Raw genomic sequence first — 24,897 nt, forward strand, 5'->3', positions numbered from 1 at the left:
TATATTTATTATAACTATTGTAAATGTACAAGATATTATCATAAATATATTGCGAGGCCAATGTAAGAATATTGAGTTCTTTAAACTGCTTTCTTAAGGAGAGTCGCGGCTGTAAGTCGTAAATAGATCGGAAGGGCTTCCTTTTGTAACTATTTGTTAAATTTATATTTTATTTTCAGTATATTTATAAATTATTATATGTTACTGATGTGTAAAAATGTGATTTATCTATAATAATATTTTATGTGATAATTAGCAACATATAGTGATACTACTTAAAAAAGTTTTCGCCCAACGTGGGGCTCGAACCCACGACCCTGAGATTAAGAGTCTCATGCTCTACCGACTGAGCTAGCCGGGCTGTGTTGAAGCCTTCGAAATAAGGCGACACTATTTAAAATATTAAGAGAACTCGCTTTAGACTTTTCAATCGTAATTAAGTCATATATATATACACTGTGTGTCGGAAAAAGAACCATTACCAACGTCGGGAAGGATGTTTAATCCTTTCGGAGATATTAAATAATAATAATACCATAAGAGGTAACTTGATATTTATATAACCACGAGATGGGAAAACACTCAAGATAGGGTAGGCAGAGTCCTAATGGAATTAGACAAATGTAAATAATAATCGCAATTATTGGCCACGTGCCGAACCGGCGAGGGAATTGAACGACCCGTGCCATATCACGCGACATTCGACCTTCTCACCAACACATAACTCACTGAACTGATATAGACGACCGTTGAACCAGACGTATCAATATCGTGTGATACAAAAAATGTAAATTTCTATAAAATTTCGAAAAGAAATATTATATACTTTATGGTGTTGTAAATAAAGGTTATTATTGAATATCGTAAGAGAATGTTTAATAGCCGGCACGTGCGAATATCATGGCACGCTTGACGAGTGCCCCGCCGGGGAATCGAACAGCGGACTCTCGAGGATACATGGCAACGTGCGATGCTCCTGCGACAGGCCTTACTAATATTTCGTAATTTTTTTTAGAAAACCACATGCGACCGTTATTTTTAGGTCATGGGTTCGCACACAAAAACACTGGTTTCGCGAGGTATATTTTTTGTCTCTGTTTTTCCTAACCTCTCGTTCTCTCTGCCATGTTACATTTCGGATAAATAAGTTTTTCGTATTTTTCCTTGCTTCAAAATAACTGTTAAACCTTCCTTCTGTCCTTCACACGTTCTATTTTTCCTCATATGCATATCTTCTGCCATACACCACCTTTCTTTTTCACCTACATCCACTGATCACATGTTTACATGATATCTTACAGATATTTATGACTCATATTTATTTAAAACACTTTTTTAAAAAAAAATAATCATTATATTGCCTGTATTGCTTTTTACACTAATAACTCACTTTGCATCGTGGTTACGTTCCAAAAAAACACGACGCAAATTGAAACGCCGCATAGTGAATTAAGATTTCTATAGCAAATCATGTAAAGATCGAAGATAGGTTCCAGGATCACGAAAATACTACTTTTTAAAAAGAAAATTAAACAAAATAAACATTAAAAAAAAAAAAAACAAAAAAAATATAACTCTACCAATAAATAAATTTGAAAAATATATACCTTTTTTGTTACCAGAAACAACACGTTAAAATTTATATAAATTTATTATTCTCTTTTAAAAAAGCACAATGCACTACACTACAACACACTACTTCGTTTAAACTGAACTCTAAAATTAGCAAAACAAAGTGAAAATATAACTATTAAAATTGCGTTGATTTTTAGTTAGAAAGATAATTCTCGAGTTTTGATGACATAAAAAGTTAATAGTTTATACACACTATTTCCTGCAAGAATTTTTTTCCGACCTTTTATATCATATCCTTCATTCAGAATTGGAAGTACTTATGCAAATGTACAAAATTTATTTAAATTATATGTACACAGGGAGAACCCATAGACTCTTTATTCTACTTCTTGCGTCGTTATCCTAAATTCTGAGTGTCGTGACCTCCTCTCACTAGCTGCCACTCTGAACCTTATTGAGTTTGTCTCAGTCATAGATATAGCCTTCTCAGCTATGGATTTCTGAACAAGATCGAAATTACAAACATAGAGATCCATAGAAAAAAGTAATCGTGAGTTCAGGTCAGCAAATTGGCAAGATAATGTGGCATTGGGCACGCCATGACGCATGATCAGCTGGTGCTGGGCTCATTAAAGTTCTAGAAAGGAGACCAGACCCCAGCAATCAGCGTAAGGCGTCCACCCTCATGATGCAAGCCAAGCATTTACCATCTTCCGATTACCTACCAATCTGTCTGAAATTATGATATTTGTGAGCATGTGCGTATATATATAAATTACGGTGCAACCAAATGAAGTATAAATCCCACCATTACAGTTCAATGAACCCGATCTCACGCCATATGCGCGTGCGTCGACCGTGAAATAAAATCAAAACACTACAATAAAAAGTCCCGCTACCGATGTGCAAACTCCCCTGCCGCGCAGCGTTGCAAACTTCAGGGCAATTTCAGATTTAATAATCGGCCTTTGTGAAGGCAGCTTTGCTGAAACGAGCCGGCAAGAAACTAAACAGTTGCTCTTTTCAAATATACTTTCATAATGAGTTCACAACAACAGTCAGATTCCAGAGTGAGTATCAACGTTTAATTCCACGCATTAAAATTATACTACTAATATATATAGATTATTAATAATCGATTTTAAATTTCTTCAGTAGCAACGTATACGTACGATATACCTATATCTTGTAAGGCACACTAAAATCTTTCATAGAATTTCGCGGCACACCGGAAGCTAAATTCATGAGACCAATGAATGCGACGTACCAATGTGTTGGACACAGTTACATATACATTACATGTTTAGTGAAAAATTGTATGATTTCATTTTATCAATTTTAACCGCGGCACACTTGTATCAGAGCACTGCCATAAATGATTTATTTAATTTTTGAAGACAAGAAAAACAATGTTCATTAACCTTTTCGCTTCAGAACGCTTAAAACAAATTACCATTTCAGCCATTTATTTATGATAGAGGCAAATTTGATGTTTTCGGTTTGTATTTGGTTACGTGACAAAATATCCGCACAAGGAGCGTATGCAGCTATCGCGTTTGTAACAAGCGAATTACTGACCATGATCATGGAAATATTGACATGATAATGTAAAACAAATATACAGCGCCAGGAGGCGCTGTTCGTTGAGAGAGTGTCTATAGCCGAGCGCCAAAAGGCGCTGTTCGCTGAGAGAAAGCGTCTATAGCCGCGCACTAAAAGGCGCTATTCGCTGAAAAAGTGTCTATAGCCGAGCGCCAAAAGGCGCTGTTCGCTGAGAAACAATGTCTATAGCCGAGCGCTAAAAGGCGCTGTTCGCTGAGAGAAAGCGTCTATAGCCGCGCACTTAAAGGCACTGTTCGCTGAAAAACTGTCTATAGCCGAGCGCCAAAAGGCGTTGTTCGCTGAGGAAAAGCGTCTATAGTCGGGCGTCAGAAGGCGCTGTTTGCAGCGAAAGGGTAAATTAAAATTTTTAAATAAGCCCTTACGTTTTTATAAACAGAAGCAAACCAAGTCCAATTGTATCAGACAATTTTCAGAAAAAATACAAAAAAAACTAAATAGTTTAATCATGGGGTTGTTGAAAAAATTTTGTCGCATACGATGAACGTATTAAAAAATAACACTTGTCAACTCACGTCGCATTTGAACTTGATAATGAAATAATATTTATAGAGGACGCGACGTGAGGGGCCGCGCGGAGGGGCGAGGAGGCGAGCTGCACCCCAACGAGGGATGGCATTCAATTCGCGTCGTGCGCATGACGCGCGCTCGATTTGGACGCAGGTGTCGTTCATGGGGACGCATGCGCATGTCACTGCGCCACGACAATGTATCGTACAAAGAATGTATTGTTCTGATGCGATATTGTTACACTAGACATTTGACCGACAGACACAATGCCGACAAAAGACATGACATTCTTACAATAATACCTTTTTTTATTGGCCTCTAGTGTACTTCGACTTGAGTTATCACACGTTCGTTTCTACTGCAAGGAGTCTATAATTCATTTGTAATAAATGATATCCGATTGTTTAATAATATACCGCAAAACATTTTAGCTTATTAATCAATAAACGTATTTTCCCTCACTTCGGTTTCGTAAAAGTTTTGTTTTTACGTGGGAGGGTAGTTAGCCCTCTCCACAACCTTTAGTAGCACAGCCAAATATCATTGGCGAATATAAAGCTCAACGAATCCGCTGGCTTGGTCACTTAGAGCGAATGGTATCGGATCGGAGCGTGAAGGTAGCGTACCTGGAAAAACCGAGGGGTCGAAGACCGGTGGGTAGACCCAGGTATCGCTAGATCAATCGCGTTAAGGCAGACTTGCGCGAATTGAAGGTCAACCAATAGCAGACGATGGCGCAAGATAGAGGAAAGTGGAAGTATCTCGCTTCGGAGGCCAAGACCCACTTTGGGTCACTGAGCCAGCGGAGTAAGTAGAGTGAGTGAGTAAGTAAGTAATCAATAAACGAATATTGAAACATTACAAAAATCCTTGGCAATGACATCGCTTGATTATTTTGATTTCATTTCGGCTGTGTCTTATAAAGTGTATATGTATATATATTTCTTAAACTTTATTAAAAGATGTGTTATTGTGTAGTTTCTTACTGCTTCTACTTCAAAACTATAACATAGTTCGAAGCCGAGTAGAGTCAAAAATAAATAAATACATTTAAAAAACTTTGAAGTTAAACGGTTTTTTGATACCCATATTGTGGTGGTTGTAGAAAAATATGTACCTAGTCCGCTATATTGGAACGGCGTCTATTTTGAATTTTAAATTTTGACATAATCATCGTGTTTTACTAGTGTAGCCTTTTCATTTGATACCCATATTGAGGGGGTTAAGGAAAAATGTGTAATCCGCCATGTTGTATCGGCAGCCATCTTAGATATATAATGTTATTGATTTTATTATATTGTATTGTCATCTAAATTAAATGTGTGTACCAAATTTCAGATCAATCTGACAACGGGAAGGTGTTTAAATTTCAATTTCTAATTTTGACCCAAATAAACAAATTCCGTACGGGTCGAACTAAATAATACCGTTTAAATATATAATAAGTTGACGATCTATAATGGTTCTATTAAAAGTTTTAATGTTGTAAAAGTTTTTTATATAACACCTGTTTAGCAGTCCAACTCAAAGGCGCCTGAGAGAACCGAACCTGTAGTTGTTCTTTTCTTTATTCACTATAGCCAAAGCATTTAAACTCTGTCTCGTCATTTAACTTATTATTGACTTGAATACTTCTAAGTTTAAGCTAGCTGGAAACATCGACGCTGGTAAGTTGTTCTATACCTACTCTGTTCGCACTATAAGAGTAGTATCAAAAGCCTTAATGCAAGTTGTAGAAATTTCAACCGTGGATAAATAGTCAGGAATCCATGTGAGTATTGAATTTCGAAAAATAATGGTCGATTGTTATCACCTGTCTTACATTACCACTTTGGAAAGAGTTTGGCGAAGAGGAGGTGGTAAAAACAACAACAAGGCTTCCATCTAATATATAAAATTCTCGTGTCACGGTGTTCGAACTTGAACTCCTCCTAAACGGCTTGACCGACTTTTACCAAATTTTATATGCGTATTCAGTAGATCTGAGAATCGGCTACTATCTATTTTCCATACCCCTAAATGATAAGGGTGGTCCACCCCTAAATTATTTTTTTTATTTTTTAGACAATTTTTTTGGTTTTTATTTTATTATGATACAGCATACAAAAATACATACAACCTTAAATTTTCACCCCTCTACGATCAACCCTTATTTTTTATTTGTAAATTAAAATATCATTTTTTTTTGCAAAACAACGTTTGCGGGATCAGCTAGTTTTATATAAAATTTTCAGGAGTTGGTGTCCTTTTAATTCCTATGCCCAGCAGTGGACGTCTAAAGATTAAAATGATGATGATGATGATATAAATCCATAGTGAACACGGTAATAATTTTAAACAAACACGCCGGAACCACTCCACGCCCCGCGCCCCGTCTAGTTGGCAGTAATAAAAATAAATATTGCTCCATCAAATAATCATTCGGCCTACTATGCTTTTAATAAATTAAAAATGTCCTCGTCAGAGTGCGGGGTAAAGGTCGGGTCAGAGTGTCCGCGATTTTTATATATTCATTTATTATTACGATCTATATTCCACAGACATTAGCGTCCGTGCCATTGTTTTTAGATTTTTGATGATGATTGTAAAATTTCCGATTGTTTTTTAGCTGTGAAATGTATACATTTGTTTCACTGTAAACTAAAAGCTTTGAACGTAATATAATTCACATCTTATGATATTGATAGAATACACAAAGCTATACTTTAGCGTAATCTATTAAAACCGTTAATATAAGAACTTGAATATTTTTTTCTCGCTCCGCCTATGACCCCGCTGCAAGTGTGAACCCAAATAACCTACCACACTACAAGTCGAACGTTTCAATTCCGCGGCCACTGGGCGGTCTTGACTGGGACGCCATGCTGACTAATTACAGGGCACCTAAACCCCCCTCCCCCTCCTCAACCTCCTCCTCGCCCCCGCGGTGCCTTCGCGAGTACAAAGCGCAAACACAACCCCGATTAAAGGGATGACGATTTTAAATTGACTTGTTGACATAATCACATTTAATTTATAAGGTACCGCCTATAGACGGGAGGTCACAAAATTGTACTGCGAAATATATGATAACAATACATCGATACACAGGGTGATTTGTGTAAAAGTTTTAAAGGAGTGAATATATCGCTCAAATGTCATTGGCAAACTTTTATATCTACTTTTAATCATCCTGTACAAAATGATCACTCTGGATTACGTGACATGTTTTGTGTACTTAAATACTACGGGTCAACGACTTCTTATAGTACATTCTGCAGAGACAGATAGTAAACAATTATTAATTTTAATATATAGTAATCTGAATTTTGTAAATGACTTTTATTATTATATTATCATTATGTTGTTTATTACTTCTAAGTTTACCGTACTATATATCAATAGACAGACAAATACAAATGAGCTATGCATTCATCCCTTTAAACAAACACTAATGACAATCATCCTGTATAAAAGTAATTAAAATTTAAATATATATAATATTAATGTTATCACTATACAAGCAATATTTATTCATCGGTTATTTATATATATAGTGTTTGCATGTATTAAATTTATTTTTGTGTATAGATATGTATAATTTTATACAGAATAATATTAAAGATAAAAATAAAATTCGTTTTTTCAACATTGGAAATTTTAAAAGAGCTCCATTGATTATAAAAATACTATTATTTTTAAATCTGTTTTATTTTTTAAATCTACTCTGCTTCGCAAGGTGTTATAGTTGTGGAGAAGAAACCTCAATTTGGCTTTTACATACATATCCTACCATCATGTATATATATATATATATATATATATATACATATATACATATATATATATAGCCTAGGCATATATATAGCATAGGCCCCCTAAGATATCTATGGGGGATATACCATAATCAAAACTCCCTAACAGATTGGTTCTATTTAATGGCCCCCTGTCTGGGGACTTCTCGTTCCACCTTTATTTATGTGGGAACAGGGATTTTATTTTTGTAATTATTTTTTTCACTCTTTTTTATTATTTACTTCCTCTTCTTCCATTCCTCACAATATATAACTTGCTACTCTTTCATTCCACAATTCGTTCTCTTTTTCTCTTCGACTGACAGACGGGTTCACGATGGCATATTCCCTATATTGTGGTTAACAGATAACAGATAACGCTGCTGACCATCCTCTGGAACCTTGTGTGAGAGCTGCACAAAATATGAATTGAACTGTACCCCGGTATTCGAACCCATAACCTAGGTTCGCAAGTCCGAGGTCATCCATCACAGGACTGCCACTGCTTACTGATCTAGTAGTTCTCCTGACAGCTCTGCGATAACCTAATCAAACACTTATATATCTATAGAGCCTTTAAGACGTAGATTATCTTCTCGTTCCAATAACCTTTCATTTTCTAAAAGCCAATCGGACTGACACTGCATTATGTCAAACTGGCTGCTATCGCGATTGCGAGAAATTAAAAATAAAACAAGCCGCCCAAATGTCGACGTCGTGACTCGTGAGGGTGGGTTTCGCAAGTCGAATCCGATCCGCTGTCATACATTCTAAAATGCATCAAGTGCTGGCCGATTAAAATATATCCATTCGAATTTCGAAACTGAAGGCCGAATGACCTCTAAACATATGTCATAATTATTTAAAAAAAAAACATTACATAATTTTTTATTAACAGTGACCATAGATACAATACGACCCAAGAATATACAGGTTGATTGGAAATAGACACTAAACATTATACAGAGCAACATCGTATTCAAGTTTTTTTATAACGAAACTAGCTGATCCCGCAAACGTTGTTTTGCAAAAAAAATTAAAGTTTTTAACTAACAAATGTAAGATAAGGGTTGATCGTAGCGGGGTGAAAATTTAGGTTTGTATGTATTTATGTATGCTGTATCATAATAAAGTAAAAACCAAAAAAAAATGTCTAAAAAATTAAAAATAAAATTTAGGGGTGGACCATGACTGAATACGCATGTAAAATTTGGTAAAAATCGGTCCAGCCGTTTCGGAGGAGTTCAAGTTCGAACACCGTGACACGGTGTTCGAACTTGTTTGACGGAACTGTCACTGCTGCCCAAATGGCATTTACAGATTCCGCGGGTTTAAGGTGGCAGGACGCAGAGGACGCCTAGCCTAAAACCTCTCTTCTTTCGTAGTTCGGTGATGATTTATAGCAATTTATATCTCCTATACCGTAGCTCTGCAGAGAAAATGATGCTTTTTCATAAATTCAACTTGAATAAAAACAGTAAATTTGAATCATCAATTATTTTAATATAATAGGAGTAAGCTAAAATACCAGTGATTCTGATTATTTTGTTTGTCGGTTTATATTTTTGTACAGTAAGGATTTTCCTGCCAAACTTCGATAATTTTCTTAATACTGATTTGCCATTTTATCTTCTATCCAGACTAGAATTTTCTAGAAATATCTATTAAAACTTCACAGTTTGTAATCGATCCAATTTCCAGGCGTACTTATAGTGCTTTTCAATAATTAACCTAACGATCGGTTACTCCAACTAGTGTTTTTTAACTTGTTTACACTGCTACCCAATTAGAACTTATAGATTCTAAACCAGGGATGAGCAAACCGCGGCCCGCGGGCTGCATGTGGCCCTCGAGGCAAGTATATTTCAATTTATTTTTGTATTTTATTTTTAAAAAATGCTAGAATCAAGGCTTTAAAGATAATAAAAGTGTCTAATTAGTTGTAAATCGGTTGATTACGAACATAAATTACGTTTAGAACATGGTTTGAACTTTGAATATATACTACTACTACTCCGCTGGCTCAGTGACCCAAAGTGGGTCTTGGGCTCCGAAGCGAGAGACTTCCACTTTCCTCTATCTTGCGCCATCGTCTGCCATTGGTTGACATTCAATTCGCGCAAGTCTGCCTCAACGCGATCGATCCAGCGATACCTGGGTCTACCCACTGGTCTTCGACCCCTCGGTTTTTCCAGGTAGCGTACCTTTGAATATATACTTTATTTTTTTTCATGGCCCACTCAAGTTTTTAAAACTGCAGTTCTCCGACTAAAAAAGTTTGCTCACCCCTGTTCTAAACGCCTAAAACATCTGGTTTAGGTGGGAAGCTGGAAGGTTTGCTAGGACCTCCACGCTCCATGGGATGATTAGACTTAAAGACTTCCTTGGGATGACCTAAGCTTGAGCAGCCATTAGTCAATAATACTCGTTTAATATTCCGAATTAAAGACGCCTAAGAGCGCTTCCAAAATAGATATTGCTGTAAAAAATCGACGTTATGAAATTTAAAATACCTTCACACATTTGTCGGCCTATCGTATACCGCTACAAGACATACTGTAAACAAAGTACAGCAATCAGAACAAGTAACAAAGACACACTGCATTCCAATGGAGAGCGTAATGGCGTTATCGCCGAGTACCAATTACATCGAGTAGTTAATTCGATTCGCCAAGTCGATGCCCATTGTGAGCGAGCGTTGGAGTGGCCACACTCGATACGTACGAGTACTTCGACAATCTTTAAGTAGCAATAAAGGATAGAGTGCTGGAACTACATCAATACCTTGCTTTCCGTCGTTTCGTTTTGCGTTTTATTTGAAGTTGCGTCACTGCTTAATTAGTACTAATTTTCACTGTGCGTCGTTAGATTTTCGAGGTTATATTGTTTTGGGTTCGAGTCTTTAATTTTTTTTTAATATTCCCTTTTTTTTAAAGATGGCAACACTTTTGTTTCTAATTGCGCCATGCCATCAAAACTCGGGGATTCCCTTTCTAACTAAAAATCAACGCAATTTGAATACAGTTTTATTTTTACTTTGTTTTGCTAATTTTAGAGTTCAGTTTCAATTACGTAGTCAAGATAAATATAAATTTATATAAAATTTGCGTGTTGTTTCTGGTTACAAAAAAGGTAAATATTATTCCAATTTATTTATTGGCAGAATTATATTATTTCTGTTTTTTAAATGTTTATTTTGTTCAATTTTCTTTTTAAAAAGTTGAATTTTCGTGACCCTGGAACCTATCTTCGATCTTTACATGGTTTGCTATAGAAAATCTTAATTGACTTTGCGGCGTTTCAATTTGCGTCGTGTTTTTTTGGAACGTAATCACGACGCAAAGTGATGTAGGTATTGGCGTGTACATGTGATCGCGCGTCGACTTAGGGAAAATTATATCAAAATTATACAGGGCGTTTGGTTACAAGCATAAAATGTTCAAATATGTCAATGTAAGCTATTTACAATCAACCTGTATAAATTGATCATTCTGAAATAAATTCATTACAACTTTAATCAACTAATAAGGAACAAACATTTGTTTATTTTTACTAGTGGAATGCGAAAGGGCTATAAAAAGTTTTTCTTGGGAATCTTTCAATTCAGAAATAAAAGGAACTGTGCGACATTTTAAGTGCCGTAAAAATGAACGAAATCTTAACGATAAAAATCTAAAGTAATATAACAACGCGGTATGTGATGTCTGCGGTGACATCTAGACAACTTAATAAGAGATATAGGATCATAAATAAATAATGTACACTGATTGACATAAGCCTATGTGAGTAAGAAAAGGACCAATATTTAGCCACTTCCGCACATGCAGTGGTCAGCACAGAGTCTCTGTTTTTGGCACTAATCGGTGTAACATAACTCCTGAAGATGCCCCGTGGAGAGGTGAAACACGTGTTGAGTGATTTGGCGGTGGCGGTTGTGTAATTCGCATTGTTTGCCGCATACGCATTTGTCAGCGGGCTGACGGGCGGTGCACTTTGTTGCACGACTACCACTGCATGTGCGGAAGTGGCTAAATATTGGTCCTTTCCTTACTTAGGATGGACTTACGCAAGGTAACACCTGATTCCATTAAATATGCCTATGTGCTCCTATAGATTTTCTCTCTCTTCCAAGGACTTTAAGAAGATCGTATGTCCAGCTTGTGAATGGATGTCTTACTCTGCACTTGACTATCCATATCTCCACTTCAAAATCTTAAAACACCAGCTGCCATCTATTCTGCGCGATTTTTTGAAGCCACTCGTACTCCACTACCATATATGAACAGGGATTTTTTTTACAATAAAATTTATTCATGTAATTTTTTTATTTTTACTCTCATCATACATTACATTAAAAAGAAGAGAGGAAGACCATAAAATATGGTAAAATGACATCAAGCAAGTGCAGCGAGTGACCTGGATCAGAGTGGCTCAATAGGAACACGAAATGGAGGAGGCATTTGTCTGGAAAATAGATCTTCAAAAAGTTAAACAAGAAATAATAAGTTAAAATAAGACTTTAATCTTAGTTATTAAGCTGATAAAATATTACTTCTGAATGATCTGAATAAAGGGCTTTTTATTATCTCATCTTACATCCAGTCTACCATTCGTTCTCCTTACTTCACTTCACATTATCTTTCATTCGTTCCCGTTCTTTATCCATACAAACATTGCCTCGACATTTATATTAATTTTTTGTTGATTATTAATTCTTGCGCGCTATAATTTGACAATCCGCCTGCATAAGTCTTCAGAAAAATATGTTAAATACTTATGGATCATCAAACCCGTAACATACGAAGGGGCGGACGTGTTCAAACATGTTGGAACATGTTCGAACATGTTGCGTTTATCGGGCGCTATAAAATAAACAGTGGCGATGTCACGGCGTATCATTTGCCTCAACTTACCCCGTAGCTCTCTAATCGACCGACATACGATTCGATCGATAATCACTTGTAATCTATCGAGTAATGTCGCGTGCCGCCCCTGTCGCGATATACACCACAGAGTGAACATGCAGTAGTGCAAGTATACAGGATAATTAATAACAGGGTGAATGTATAGATCAGAAAAGGACTAATATATAGCTACTTCCTTCTACGCTACTACTTCGAAGTAGCTATATATTAATTCTTTTCTTACTTAGGATGGACTTTCACAAAGTAACGCCTGAATCTATTAAATAATGTATAGGTCATCTTCTTCTTCTTTTCAGCTGATGGACTCCCACTGTAAGGCATAGACCGACCTCCTCCAAGTATCGTTACGACGATCGATCTATAACTATATTATCAGTCTACCTTGTGTGGCCCTACCCACGCCGCGTCTACCTTGTGATCGCCACACGAGAACCTTGCGACCACAACAGCCATCAGTTGCACGAGCGACTTGCCCAACCCACTGTCACTTCAGATGAGCAATTCATCGTTGACCTTGGTTCTTCTACGGATCTCCTCTATTCTAATTCCATCTCTCATCGAAACTCCGAGCATGTCCTTCTCCTTTTCTCTCCGGGTTAACTTGAGTCTTTCTATGAGCCCCGTAAATATATAATTCATTTCTTGTCAATTAACGTCTCAAATTTTTTTTAATCCTCATTTAGATTGTCTAACAGAAACTTACCTAGACATCTGCATATCTGAGGTGTCTACTAGTAATAAATTACTATAAATAGATTTTTAAATTTATTGTTTATACTGCTACAAGTTTTTTGGCCAGTCGCATTCGAATTAAAAACAATTCTGTAGCATAAATCAGAGTGATCACTTTATAAAGGATAATTGAAAGTAGGTATAAAAGCTTCAAGGCTTCCGGCTGACAAGGAAGATATATATTGACTTTATAAAGCATTTATATCTATTATTATTACATAACATTACATTACAATATATATAAATATATTGTAATAAAAAATATAAATATTTAAAGTTGGTCTACTGCGTATACTGTGGCACAGGGTCGGCACGAGTTTCGCGAACTGAATCCGGTCCATATGGCAACAATGGAATTCAATGACGCCGAGTTGGCACATGGCGCGATCCCCGCGCGGCTGTTGAGGTGTTTTAACAAAAAAAATCATAATGAGGGTAGTCACAACATTAATAGAGACACATACCCGCTTTCACTAACGATCCCACTTCAATGAGTTCGTATTTAATTACGTAATACGTTTATAGAATACGAATATTTATTTATACTTGGAAAGAAATGCTCCAATAATTATACACAACTGCAACGCATATAGGCCTTCTGATAACACTGCCACAATAATTCGGCTAATTTCGGCTTCATAGAGCGCTATCTCTGTCCCACACTACCTATGTGATGTTTTGTCGGTGGTTGTATTCCGTGCGACAGCGATAGCGATCTACAAAGCCGAAATTATCCGAATGTCTCTTTCCAAATGTCGATGTGCAATGTTTACCGTCGGGTACTGTAAGTGCATTTATTAATATTGACATATTCAAAACATTAAAATAAAAATGATTCCACTTGCCCATGGAAGCTGCATCGATATTGTGTACAATGAATGCATTTACACCGACGCACGCTTGCGGGGCGCCATTGTTCGACATCTGTTTTGATTAAAACAAAACCATTCAAGCGCACGGTGTGACGCGCGCCTCCTACATATTTGTTCGTATAGAATTGTGTGCGATTAATTAAATTAAAAAGATATCTAGTTTTAAACAGAGCAGACGTTAGAGAAGAAGTTAGAGATAGAATGTATTTCATAAACTTTTTACTGTGACCTTTGTTTTCGGGAACCTTTCGTTCACCCCATGGTAAAGCAGAGATTACCTTCTTTCTTTAAATTTTCATTGAATATCATTATTGTCATGCTACTCTCATATCCTTCGTAATATCTTTTATTCATGTCTCTTTTTCTCTCTTCACAATATATCGCGTACCTTTTCTTACTTTTTCTTTCGTACATAACTTCCATTACCATCTCTACTGGATCCTACATTTACATTTTCTTTTATTTTTGCTTTTTACATTTATTAACCTTATTTTAAGGAAATCTTCAGGCTCAATCAAATATATAAATTTATTTCGTAATAACTTTATGACATTGCAAGTCTATTCCATTGTTTCTGAAGATGTTAATGCTATTAGCCCTAAGGCTTTTACAGCTTCATCGGTACTGAGTTCACAGAGCAGAAGGGTCCGTGAACTAGATACATTGCAAGTAAATTTAATTTACGCGTATTGAGTTACAAATACAGTAATACCCCGCTTTACGCGAGGGATACGTTCCAAAAAAAATCGCGTTAACTGAAATTCGCGTATAACGAGGTTTATGATTAAACATAATCAAAAATTATTACAAAAAAATACAAATCATTTTAATCAATCACTTTAATTCTAGGAACACTTTATGCAACATATACTCTTATTTTTTTAACGTTTTGTTTACGTTCTTGTAAAATACGTTCATAACACCCAACACTGTTTTTAATTGTTTGACAGATGGTCAAGACACCATAGAGAAGTTGATGACTACATTATATTTATACGCACTCTTTCGCGTAATTCGAGGTATTTGAGCGCGAAATTTGCAATTCGCGTTATAGTGAAACCGCGTATAACAGGGTCGCGTAAAGCAGGGTATTACTGTACATTGATTATTCTATGCTTTGTTTCGATTGAATATATGCTGTTAGTGCGGGGGCTTATACAGCTCCATCGGAACTGATTTCACGAAGAAGAGTCTGTGAAATTAATAATAAAACAGAAGCTGCACGTATTTCAGTTGCACGATGACGTTCATAGTAAACCGCTCTACCCGAGTAGAGCTGTGTAGTGTTGATGTTGTATATGCGGCTTGGGACGGCAGCGTGGACCGCTTATTCTATGAAATCTAAAGAAAAGTCTATTGTCTCATGTGAAGTTTTTGCTGTTAGCCTTGCGGCTTTTACAACTTCAACGGAAACGAGTTCACGGAACGGAGGGGTCCGTGAATTATATTCCGTGAACTATATATATATATAAAGAAAAGTATTAAAAACTTGTCTTTATACCTCGTCAACTTTGCAACAACTAACGCCATCTATTGGTATTTCGGTTTCTCTAAATTTCAAATATAGATCATATTTATACCAAGTGATTGAACATACTCGTAGGTACGGAAGTATTTATTTATATCTAATTTAAAAATCAATGATTTTTGCAATAATAAAAAACGTAATGATAATGTATTAAGAAAAAACGTAGTCAAAATTCGAATTGTAACGTATTATAAATACATTTAAAAAACTTTTAAGTTAAACGATTTATTGATACCCATATTGTGGTGGTTGTGGAAAAATATGTACCTAGTGTGCACTATTGGAACGGCGTCCATCTTGAATTTTAAATTTTGACATAATCATCGTGTTTTACTACTGTAGCCCTTTCATTTGATACCAATATTGAGGAGGTTAAGGAAAAATACGTAATCCGCCATTTTGTATCGGCGGCCATCTAAGATTTATAATGTTGTTGATTTTATTATATTGTATTGTCATCTAAATTAAATGTGTGTACCAAATTTCAGATCAATCTGACAACGGGAAGGTGCTTAAATTTCAATTTCTAATTTTGACCCCAAATAAACAAATTCCGTACGGGTCGAACTACTCGTAAAATAAAACTATTTAAAAATTATCCCCTGTAGTTACTTTGTATTTTCTATATAATGCCACAAGTTACCGGACTGACGCAGTTTCAATAGAAAAAAATCATCATATATTCCTATGTCCCCAAGATGGGGCAGAGGGCGTCCACAGTACGTCGCCTTCCTGAGAGGTCTTAAGCCTCGCGCTTTACTTCGCTCCACTTCATTCCAACTGCCTTCACTTCTGCAGTGATCGTCCGCCGCCAGGTTTGCTTTGGGCGGCCACGTCTTCGCTTTCCTTGAGGATTCCATTCTAGGGCTTGCCTTTGTATGTGATCAGGTCCTTTCGGAACGTGTAGCCTATCCAGTTCCACTTGCGACGTAATAAATAGAAAAAAATTACGTAATATATTTCAGAATAGACACTTTGTACAGGCGAATTGAAAATTGATGAAAAAGTCTTATAGCTTTTCCTCACAAATAAGCTCGTCTTTTAGGCTAAACATGAGCTTCCAAGCGGCAACCCTCTCCCAACCGTCTGCGTTTAGTTTAAGCGAAAAATAAATATTGTAAAAAAACACTAGCGATACAAATTAGAATTAATAAAAAAAATGTAACATAACACCCGATAGTTTTATACGGGAACCATACATAGGGTCTATTATTACTTTTTCCTACCAAATATAAACTTACTTTCGAGACGCCCTATGTTTATTTCAAATTGCATAAGAACACTGCCGTCGTATGTCGCGACGTGGAACATTACTTGAAAAAATTCTTCTTACATCCAGTCATAAATATATACGTGCAATGTAAAATGTACCTTAAAATATACGTATAGAGCTGAAATTGTGTAAACTTGGAAAATAACCCTTACGAAACTTTATGTTTAGTCGACCCCATCGTAGGGGCGGCGTGCGAGTGCATTAGACAAATTAGATTATGATGCCTAAAGGTCGGTCACACCTTCCAACACTGTACAAGGCATAACCGACCCTGTACCTTTGAAATATAGCAGATATTAGCTAAACAGGAGAGAGCTGTAAATAAGTCACCGCGCATAACCAAATAAAGAAACCAATGATAATATTTTCCGACGACGCGGGGTAGTTTTGAAAAACACTAACGCAATCTTTTCTTATGCGCGAACATAAACAGGGAGTCACAGTATAGTTCGCAGATTATTTATCTATTAACTTCATTTATTTTATTTAGCGATTATTAGTGTAAATGTCTGTCAAAAGTATAAATAAAACAGAGCACACTGCTTATGCACGCACGCATCCAAGTCGATTTCGATAAGAAACATTACGTACAATTTATTTTACCAGTGTAATATTTATTAACGAATTATGCGCAGTAATGAGTTGTTCTCAAAGAGATATATATATTATATATATATATATATATATATATATATATATATATATATCACCATTTATTAGCGGGCTGGCGGGCGGTGCACTTTATTGCACGACTACTACTGTATGGCGGAAGTAGCTATAAATTGGTCCTTTTCTTAAATATATATATATATATGTTTGTACGTTCTTGGCCTTGTTTTACTCTCTATTATCACTATCGTCTAACATTTCACGTACCCTTTATACGTCTTCCTTTTCTCACATCATATCTTATATCTCACATTTTAGTTTTATAAAAAAATATTCCAGACATTTACTTTATTTTAAACATTAAAAAGATTACAAAAAATATTGTTCACGAAGGCTTTTAAAGTTTAAACGTCAGCTCTACGAAGAGCATTCTGCATAATTTATTTAAAGTTATAAATATCGAGTGCTAATACCATAACCAGTAATTAAGGCTTCAATTTTGAAATCACAGAACAGCCTACTTTACACATAAGTGTAAACTATATATGAATCTATTGAATAACTTTTAAGACCTCATCAGGTCTAATCACCTCTCGATCGTATGTGGTTAATACCAACAGGCATATAGCGTTTATCAATGACCAAACACACATAAGACTTGGTAAAATGATTACTTACCTTATGATCAAGTGCGCCCTGTTCCTCAAGGTGCCGAGCAGCTCCAGATCCTCATCAAGTCGGGGCTGGTCGTCGTGCACTCGGCTTGAGCACAGCACCGAGTCGAGGGCCACGGATAGACAGTCGCTGAGGTGGCGTGCCAACTCCATTTCCTTTGGATCTGAGTGAAGATCTTTTTCCTGGTGATGAGATGATGTTTTTTTTTTAAATTAAAAAAGAACTGTTAAAGCACAGTTTTTGTTTATTAATGAATAGTAAACCTTATCCAAAATCAATGGTTTCAGAAATAATGACTTAATAGTAATATACTAAGAAAAAGAATATTAAAATTAATTATTGTTTATGTCCTTGCAGACTAAGTACATATTTATCGGCCAGTCGCATTCGATTAATTTCAGCGTGATTACTCTATACAGGATGATTTATTTTAGATATAAAAGCTTAAGAGTTTTTAAATTCGTCATTTTAATTTCTTTTTTTATTTCGCATTAAATTTTATATACGAAGTCCTTACTTTTTAATTTTGTTTTTATTCAAATGTTTATTATAAATAACTTGTTATAAATTATTAATAAGTGTAACCATAGGTGCGGCTCGCCAAAAAAAAATTAAATTCAAATTGGCCCGCCGATTAAAAAGGTTGCACAACCCTGGTTTAATGGATAACATAACGATATAATTGTTAATTAATATTAGATATATTGGAAACGTAACACAAAACCTAAGGCTGTGAAAGATTAATAATGTATAAGAAAAACACCATACGAAATTCGCGTTGTATTATATCAATGCTCGCGTGCATTTTAAGGGAGCATTTGAACGCAAGAGTTGACTTGCCATGACACTAAACACGCGAGTAACATAATAAATAAATCACTATTCAAGTAGAATGAAAACTATATTCAAATACACCATTACCTCACTTTGCGCCATGGGTATGTTCCAAAAAAACATACGGCGAAGTGAATTAGGATTTTCTATAGCAAACCACGTAAAGATTCGAACCCAAAGCAACGAAACCTCAAAAATCTAACGACGGTCGGTAAAAATTAGTACTAAGTATGCAGCGACGGAACTTCGAAAGAAACGCAAAACAAAACGACGCAGAACGAGCTATTGTCGTTATTAAGTCTTGCCATAAATATTGTTACGTAGAAAACCAACTAAGTAAGAAAAGGACCAATAGCCACTTCCGCACATGCAGTAGTAGTCGTGCAACAAAGTGCACCGCCCGCCAGCCCGCTGATAAATGTGTATGCGGCAAACAATGCGAATCACACAACCGCCACCGCCAAATCACTCAACACGTGTTTCACTCTTCCACGGGGCATCTTTAGGAATTATGTTACACCGATTAGTGCCAAACTCTATGTTTGCACGACTACTACTGCATGTGCGGAAGTGGCTAAATATTGGTCCTTTTCTTACTTAGGATGGACTTCCGCGAGGTAACGCCTGATTTCATTAAATAGAAAAACAACTTTTTTTAATGTTAGACGTAACATTTATTACTATAACAGTGTATATATATAGAATCATTTAAATATATGTAAAGCTTATTCGATATTCAAAATAAAATTACTTCTGCAAATTCCATTACAACAATGCAGAGCTATTGTCAAGTTTAACAAACGTATCTTTTTCTATCTCGACTTATTACTGAAAAAAGTATTACATCACTGGATACAAAATAAAAAAAAATGTAGATCGAATATACAACAAAGAAATAACATAAGCAAACGAGGTTTTACGTCACTGGATACAAATTAAAAAAAAATGTAGATCGAATACATAACAAAGAAATAACACAAGCAAACGAGTTGCGGGTATTATACACAAGCGAAAATTTAACCGTCGGCAGTTACATTAACAACACACAACCGATGCGCGACAAGATAACATTCCGACGCACAAGGTCCGTTATCTCGCGATCGGTGATCAGCCGACGCGGCCCGACTGTGCTAATTACCAAATAGCAATTGCCCGCTAATCACGCGGAAGCCAAATTTTTAAAACCCATCTACAAATACTTTAACATTTAAATTGACTTTTTATCGAATCAATTCTTTTTTTAAATTTAACTTAGATGCTCTACATCAGAGTTCCCCAAACTTTTTGTGACCCCTTGCCATGATTTTCCGTGTTGGGTAGACCCCCTTCTTACCTTTTCATGTAAATTTCTAACTGTAGTGAAGTTTATTGTTATAAACTTAAAGTAAAAACACATGTTAATTTATACATATATTAATTGAATTAAAATTAAAACTACTCAAAATAATATTTTGTATTTGTTATATATAACATACGTAACATTAAAAAAAATATATTATTTACAGGAAATCAATATCAGGTAAGTAGGGGGTCTACCAAGCAAGGGGTCTACGACACAAAAAAGTTTGGGGAACTCTGCTCTAGATGTAAATTGATTTCAACCATGATTTTGTCTTCACCTTTGTGTTGGTCTGCTATGAATATTATACAGGGTGGTTCGGTTACAAGTGTAAAAATTTTTAAGGGAGTGAATGCTGACTAATATCACTGTGTGCAGAGCTATTGGATATAAACGTAAAAACTTTTTGCTGACATATAATCACTCTTTGTAAGCTTGTAATTATAACCAATCACCCTGTAGAAAACTACTAACTGGTTTCCTTGCATTGTTTACTATTTGCCTTTTTTAACTTGCGGAATGTTTTCACACAAACGCCGTCCTTTATATTTCAATCCAAAGCCGATAATGTTCGCGTGGGTGACTTTTATACACCTCGATATTTTGTATAGTTCCAATTTTAAAATGTTCTTATTTTTTATCGTTATTAGTGTTTTAGTCGCCAACGCGTTTAATGAATGCCGTTAGCTTTTTTTTTATAAAGTGAAATTAAAAAAAAAGGTCGCGTAATAACCGGCCCGCTCGGACCTTAACGCCAAACCTGCGTCTGCGCATCGTAAAATAATAGATTTACTGTTGGAGCGAGAGGCGAATAAAGATGGCGACACCGATAAGAATCAATTAATATCGTTATCATACGATCTGTGTTTTCAATACATTTTATACTCTAAGAATTCTTGTTTATAATCTTATCTTAAATGTAGAGTAGTTAGTGAAATTATAATTATATATGGTAACAAAAAAAAATTGTAAGATATTGTGAAGGACAAAAGGAAAGAATAAAAGAAATTGAGAAGAATGAAAGTGAGTGTAGAATTAAGATAAAACCCTGAAAAAATTATTTGTAAATAAAGTCCTTGTCCCTAACAAAATAGGAGTACGAGAGGCATCCAATAGCAGGAGCCATAATATATATATATATATATATATATATATATTTATGGTAATAGACGTTTGTATAGCAATAATGTAATTTAACGACACTAAGTTGGCACATGCGAAAGGTAATCTTAAAAACTAAACATTTTTAAGGCGTCGTTAAAATAGAATAAGAGACGCAACTTTTTACTTAAATATTGCAGTAATATCACGTCACACAAGTGTGTATGTTACACGGATGAGACTAAATCGATCGCAATATTCATCGATGTGAATACTGCAACCGTCTCACAGATACTGGCGCACAACCTGATGATGCCAATATGGCGTAGCGATAAGGATGTGGTTGCACGAAATCTTAAAAACTGCACATTTTTAGGGCGTCGTTGAAATAGATTTAGTAAACGTAACGTAAGCAAAAAAAATTGTCGAATTATTAAACGTAATTGTAAAAGCAAAGTCACGAACGCTATAATATAGACATTTATAGTAAGAAAAGGGCCAATATTTAGCCACTTCCGCACATGCAGTGGTAGTCGTGCAATGAAATGCACCGCCCGCCAGCCCGCTGATAAATGCGTATGCGGCAAACAATACGAATCACACAACCGCCACCACCAAATTACTCAACACGTGTTTCACCCCTCCTCGGGGCATCTTCAGGAGTTACACCGATTAGTGCCAAAGAGACTCTGTGTTTGTAAGTGCCAAATACAGTGTCAGGACAACAGGACTTTGTTGCACGACTACCACTGCATGTGCGGAAGTGGCTAAATATTGGTCTATTTCTTACTTAGGATGGACTTCCGCGAGGTAACGCCTGATTCCATTAAATATTTAAAAATAAAAAAGCCAGTACTCGCGCAAGTGAACTGGACGTATCAAACGCTCCTCCGAAATGCATTACGCGCCGCGTTTAGATTCTCTCTCTCCAACGAAACGTTCCCTAGGGCCGGCGCGCGATACGTATCTCATACTCCGTCTAAATAATTACATTTCATCTTCATTATCTGTCTGGAAAGTTAGGGAGTCAGTGAACATTGTAAAGTTGTTCATATATATATTTATTTTTTAATGACTTGCACTGTCATTTTTTAATTCCGAAGTTCAACCAATTACCGTAAAGGAGTCATGTTCAATTTAATATACACTATTATGGAATCATAACAGATTTTTTGCCTAAAACCTCTTTAAAATCAAAGCTCGATAAATCCCTAGGAGCCACTATATACTACTATTACAATGAATTGGGACATCGTCCAGCTATTATATATAGGTTGACGCTTCATGAAGTGACTTTTTTTTATTAATTGTAATTTGTATCGCTAGTTTTTTAAAAAAAAATTAAAAACGCAGACAGTTGGGAGAGGGTTGCCGCTATTTGATACGGATCTTTCTTCTCCCAGCTGCGAGGCACGAGAGCGTTTTATAATTTATTACAATTTTTCTTACACAATTTTCTCTCATGGGTAAAAACAGCTAAAATTTATACATATTAACAATACAATTTGGAAGTTTTACTCAATTATATATTAGTCGCTACATTATTTTATTTCAAGTCGCTGCCCAAGCGCTACAGACCGTTAAATGCCTTGAGATTTAGGACAATGTGCCGGGCCAACTCATCAAAAGATTCTGCTGTAGATTTTTTCTTGAGAAGGTCCGGTAAGCTGAACGGAGGTATATTAAGGTTTTCACATAAGGTCACGTGGTTACGTCTTTTGGATGCGAATCGGGAGCAGTGTCTGAGTAAGTGATCAAAAGTCTGTACTGTGGAGTCGTCACATGGGCAAGTCTCATTATCGATTATTTTAAAACCCGTGCCCGCTTAGTAGTTGTGTGAGATGGAAAGATGTCTTGATGAGTTTTCGTAGTTTGTTTATGTCGGTAATCATGAAGTGACTAGACGCAAGGACTTTGCCAACTGCCTCTCCCCCCTTTTTGAGGGGACTCTGCGATAATACACGTTTAGGATCCAACTCTAAGATGTCATATTGACCAGTGCAACATTATTACCACTTCGGAAAGTGTTAACGCTGGAAGAAGTTGCTGACAAAAGTCCAGCGATGATTCTAGAACAGTATTTTTCAACATTTTATGTACCATGCCTTATCTTAGCCCATCTAAAATTGTTATGCCTCTCTATATAACATATATAGTTTTTATATTAAGCAAAATGGGTTAAACCCCGGTCGAGTACACTTTTGAATTGCAAATCTTAATAATAAATTTGCCCCCCTGCGGGCCCCAAGTTGGTGGCCAACACTAATCTATATTAAGCATCACCACATTCCTTAGTGCAAGCAATTACCTGCTGCTCCGTGTATAGAGAGTTAAGAGTGTCTTGTGAAATGGAAATGGGTAAGATCATTGCTTGCAGCAGCGTCACTCCCCTTATGGTAGAAGAGAGCCGTCGCACTTCCTTACGGCTTTGTCACAAGGGCATAAGTGAGGTAATTAAACTTAAGAACTCTGTGTAAGAGAACACTGTAATATATTTTGAAAAAAAAAATGCATAAAATAACATGGAATTGAAAAATTAAAGGAAGAAAAATAGAAATAGTCCATTGGAAATAAAAATGATTAAAATTTCAAAACGTGACAAGGGATGGGAGGCGATGCGTGAATGTGAACGTAAATAAACGCTGTGAATAAATGAAAGAATATATGAAGAATGAAAAAGAGAAAATGTAAAGAGAGAGAGTGAGAGAGGGTGAAAATAAGAAGGTACTGTCCAAATAATACTATAGGGGAATGGCAATATAAAAAAAAACTTCACCAGTTTTCGGCAGCAAATATCACAATAAAGTACGATTATGATGTCAGGGTTTTCATGTTCTCTTTGTACAAGGCGAGAGATATTACGTAGCAAATGTTGCCCGCGTGACTCTAACAATAGAATCCCTCTACCAATATGACGTTCTTCACGACATATTTCAGGCAAACGTAACACCTTGAAGGCAGTTTTGCCCACTTATACTTGCTGAAACTTAGTTAACCTGTTTGGCTTCTACACCATTTTTCTTTCAGGATGAAACCTTTTGACTTTTCATCTAGTTCAAGAGCCTTCTTTTAATATTTATTTATCTTTCTCCGCGAAGTATTCTATTATGATACTAATACCACAGATTTTACCAAAACATTATTTTGAAAAGTACACAATAAACAAGTCATCACAAAACGTAAGACTTCAAACCCTTCAAATTACAAACGCAATAGATTTTTACGACAGAACTTTGAAAATAAACAAATATCTACTGTAGGTTGTCGTCTTGCGTTGAAAGCCTTCGCATCAAAGTCAAGCGCACGGAAAATTGAAATAAACCCTTTACGTATATAGATTAAATAGGCTAAACGTAATAAAAATTTGTGACGCATATGACATGTTCGGAGTTATTGACAATTGTAAAGACCTATAGATATAAAATATTAACACATAAACCATGGTTGCACAGACTTATTAAGACTAGGGGCCACTCGGGCAAATCATGAACTGATGGCGGGCCGGCCGCCGGAAGTATAGGTAATTAATTT

General features: G+C 35.9%; 1 protein-coding gene and 1 non-coding gene across 2 annotated transcripts in view; both read right to left on the minus strand.

The window, feature by feature from the left end:
- ssp3 (short spindle 3) overlaps positions 1–24,897 on the minus strand; it is a 118,392-nt gene that overhangs the window by 50,579 nt on the left and 42,916 nt on the right. The window contains exon 15 of the mRNA XM_068768029.1: positions 18,096–18,274. Coding sequence (XP_068624130.1) covers positions 18,096–18,274 — 179 coding nt within the window. The remainder of the gene's footprint in view (positions 1–18,095; positions 18,275–24,897) is intronic.
- Positions 289–361, minus strand: TRNAK-CUU (transfer RNA lysine (anticodon CUU)). Its single transcript has one exon. It is a non-coding gene; the product is annotated as a tRNA-Lys (tRNA).

The sequence above is a fragment of the Battus philenor genome, unplaced genomic scaffold (assembly GCF_028537555.1).
Source record: "Battus philenor isolate CCGP_79_NKW_IND1 unplaced genomic scaffold, ilBatPhil1.0.hap1 SCAF_24, whole genome shotgun sequence".
Classification (NCBI taxonomy): Eukaryota; Metazoa; Arthropoda; class Insecta; order Lepidoptera; family Papilionidae; genus Battus; species Battus philenor.